The sequence below is a fragment of the Mus caroli genome, unplaced genomic scaffold (genome assembly GCF_978045245.1).
Source record: "Mus caroli unplaced genomic scaffold, Mus_caroli_1 scaffold_11, whole genome shotgun sequence".
In the NCBI taxonomy this organism is placed as follows: Eukaryota; Metazoa; Chordata; class Mammalia; order Rodentia; family Muridae; genus Mus; species Mus caroli.
Window position 1 is genome coordinate 35,688,966 of NW_028227266.1, and position 1,671 is coordinate 35,690,636.

At 38.3% G+C, this 1,671-nt stretch overlaps 1 protein-coding gene across 1 annotated transcript; it reads left to right on the top strand.

The window, feature by feature from the left end:
* Positions 1–477: 477 nt before the first annotated feature.
* Positions 478–1,425, top strand: LOC110301364 (olfactory receptor 8B3). Its single transcript, XM_021171827.1, has one exon. The coding sequence runs from the start codon at positions 481–483 to the stop codon at positions 1,423–1,425; it is 945 nt and encodes a 314-aa protein (XP_021027486.1). The 5' UTR covers positions 478–480.
* Positions 1,426–1,671: the final 246 nt, after the last annotated feature.

The following is a 1,671-nucleotide window of genomic DNA, read 5'->3' on the forward strand; positions in this document are numbered from 1 at the left end:
TACTGTGGATATCGTCCATACCTGCTATCAATTGCTAGCTTCATAGAGTCTAGTAAGCACTATGGAAACCTCTCATTACTGTGAGGGATAAATCTGTATGGCTGATGTCCTACCAGAACTCACTCTTTATGTACATCACAAAAGAAGTAGGAAGTCTAATGCAATGAAAGAATGGGATTTGAAGTACCAGACCGAAGAGACTGTAAATCACATCCCACTACCTAAGTTAATTAATGAATGCATGTCAGGCACACTACCTCAATAGGTTGAGGCAAGGATAGAAGAATGTTATTGTAGTATTCAGGTTATAAACATAAGCATGGGCTAACTGATATTTGTCATAATGGGAGAATGTGATAATATATTCATATGACAAAGCATAAATTTGTCCATGGTGCTAAATTCTGCTGATGTTAAAATTGTGGAAATGGCCCATCCATTAACAAAATTCTCTTCTCGTCTAGATTTTCAGTGATAAGCATGCTGGTTGGAAATGGCTCTTCTGTGACAGAATTTGTCCTTGCTGGTTTGACAGATCGTCCAGAGCTCCAGCTGCCTCTCTTTTACCTGTTTCTAATAATCTACATAATCACAGTGGTGGGAAACTTGGGCTTGATCATCCTGATTGGCCTCAATCCTCACCTGCACACCCCCATGTACTATTTCCTCTTCAACCTCTCCTTCATTGATCTCTGTTACTCTTCTGTCTTCAGCCCCAAAATGCTGATTAACTTTGTTTCTGAGAAGAATTCCATCTCCTATGCGGGATGCATGACTCAACTGTTTCTCTTTCTCTTTTTTGTCATCTCTGAATGCTACATGTTGACCTCAATGGCCTATGATCGCTATGTGGCCATCTGTAATCCACTGCTGTATAAGGTCACCATGTCCCCTCAGATCTGTTCTGTGATATCATTTGCTGCATATGGGATGGGATTTGCTGGATCCTCTGCCCACACAGGCTGTATGCTCAGACTGACTTTCTGCAATGCCAATGTCATCAACCATTACTTGTGTGACATTCTTCCTCTCCTTCAACTTTCCTGCACCAGTACCTATGTCAATGAGGTTGTGGTTCTCATAGTTGTGGGTATCAACATCACAGTTCCAAGCTTCACCATCCTCATTTCCTATGTTTTCATCCTTGCCAACATACTAAGTATCAAATCCACACAAGGAAGATCGAAAGCCTTCAGTACCTGTAGCTCTCACATCATGGCAATTTCTCTTTTCTTTGGATCAGCTGCATTTATGTATCTTAAATATTCTTCTGGATCTATGGAACAAGGAAAGATATCTTCAGTTTTCTACACTAATGTTGGTCCCATGCTCAACCCTCTGATTTACAGTTTGAGAAATAAGGATGTCAAGGTGGCATTAAGGAAATCATTGATTAAATTCAGAGAAAAGACAGATTTTAATTAGAATCAATAATCCTGTAAGAAATTGAAGGATCTAAATTTTTGTTGGTAATTTCAGTGAAGATCTTTTTTATGTCAATATGTAAGTTGGTAAACTTCTTTTACAAAGTTTGGATAATTTCATTTTCTTTCTGTAACTCCAGTATACCTAACAGCCTATCCAAATGATTGATGTCATATTAATGATGCAATAAACACACAAATAATTTTCATTATTAATTTGTACTCTCTTTCCTTGACCATTTCTCAC

Bases quoted from the DNA above. Each gene is read 5' to 3' on its own strand.
- LOC110301364 (XM_021171827.1), top strand. From the start codon at position 481: ATGCTGGTTGGAAATGGCTCTTCTGTGACAGAATTTGTCCTTGCTGGT.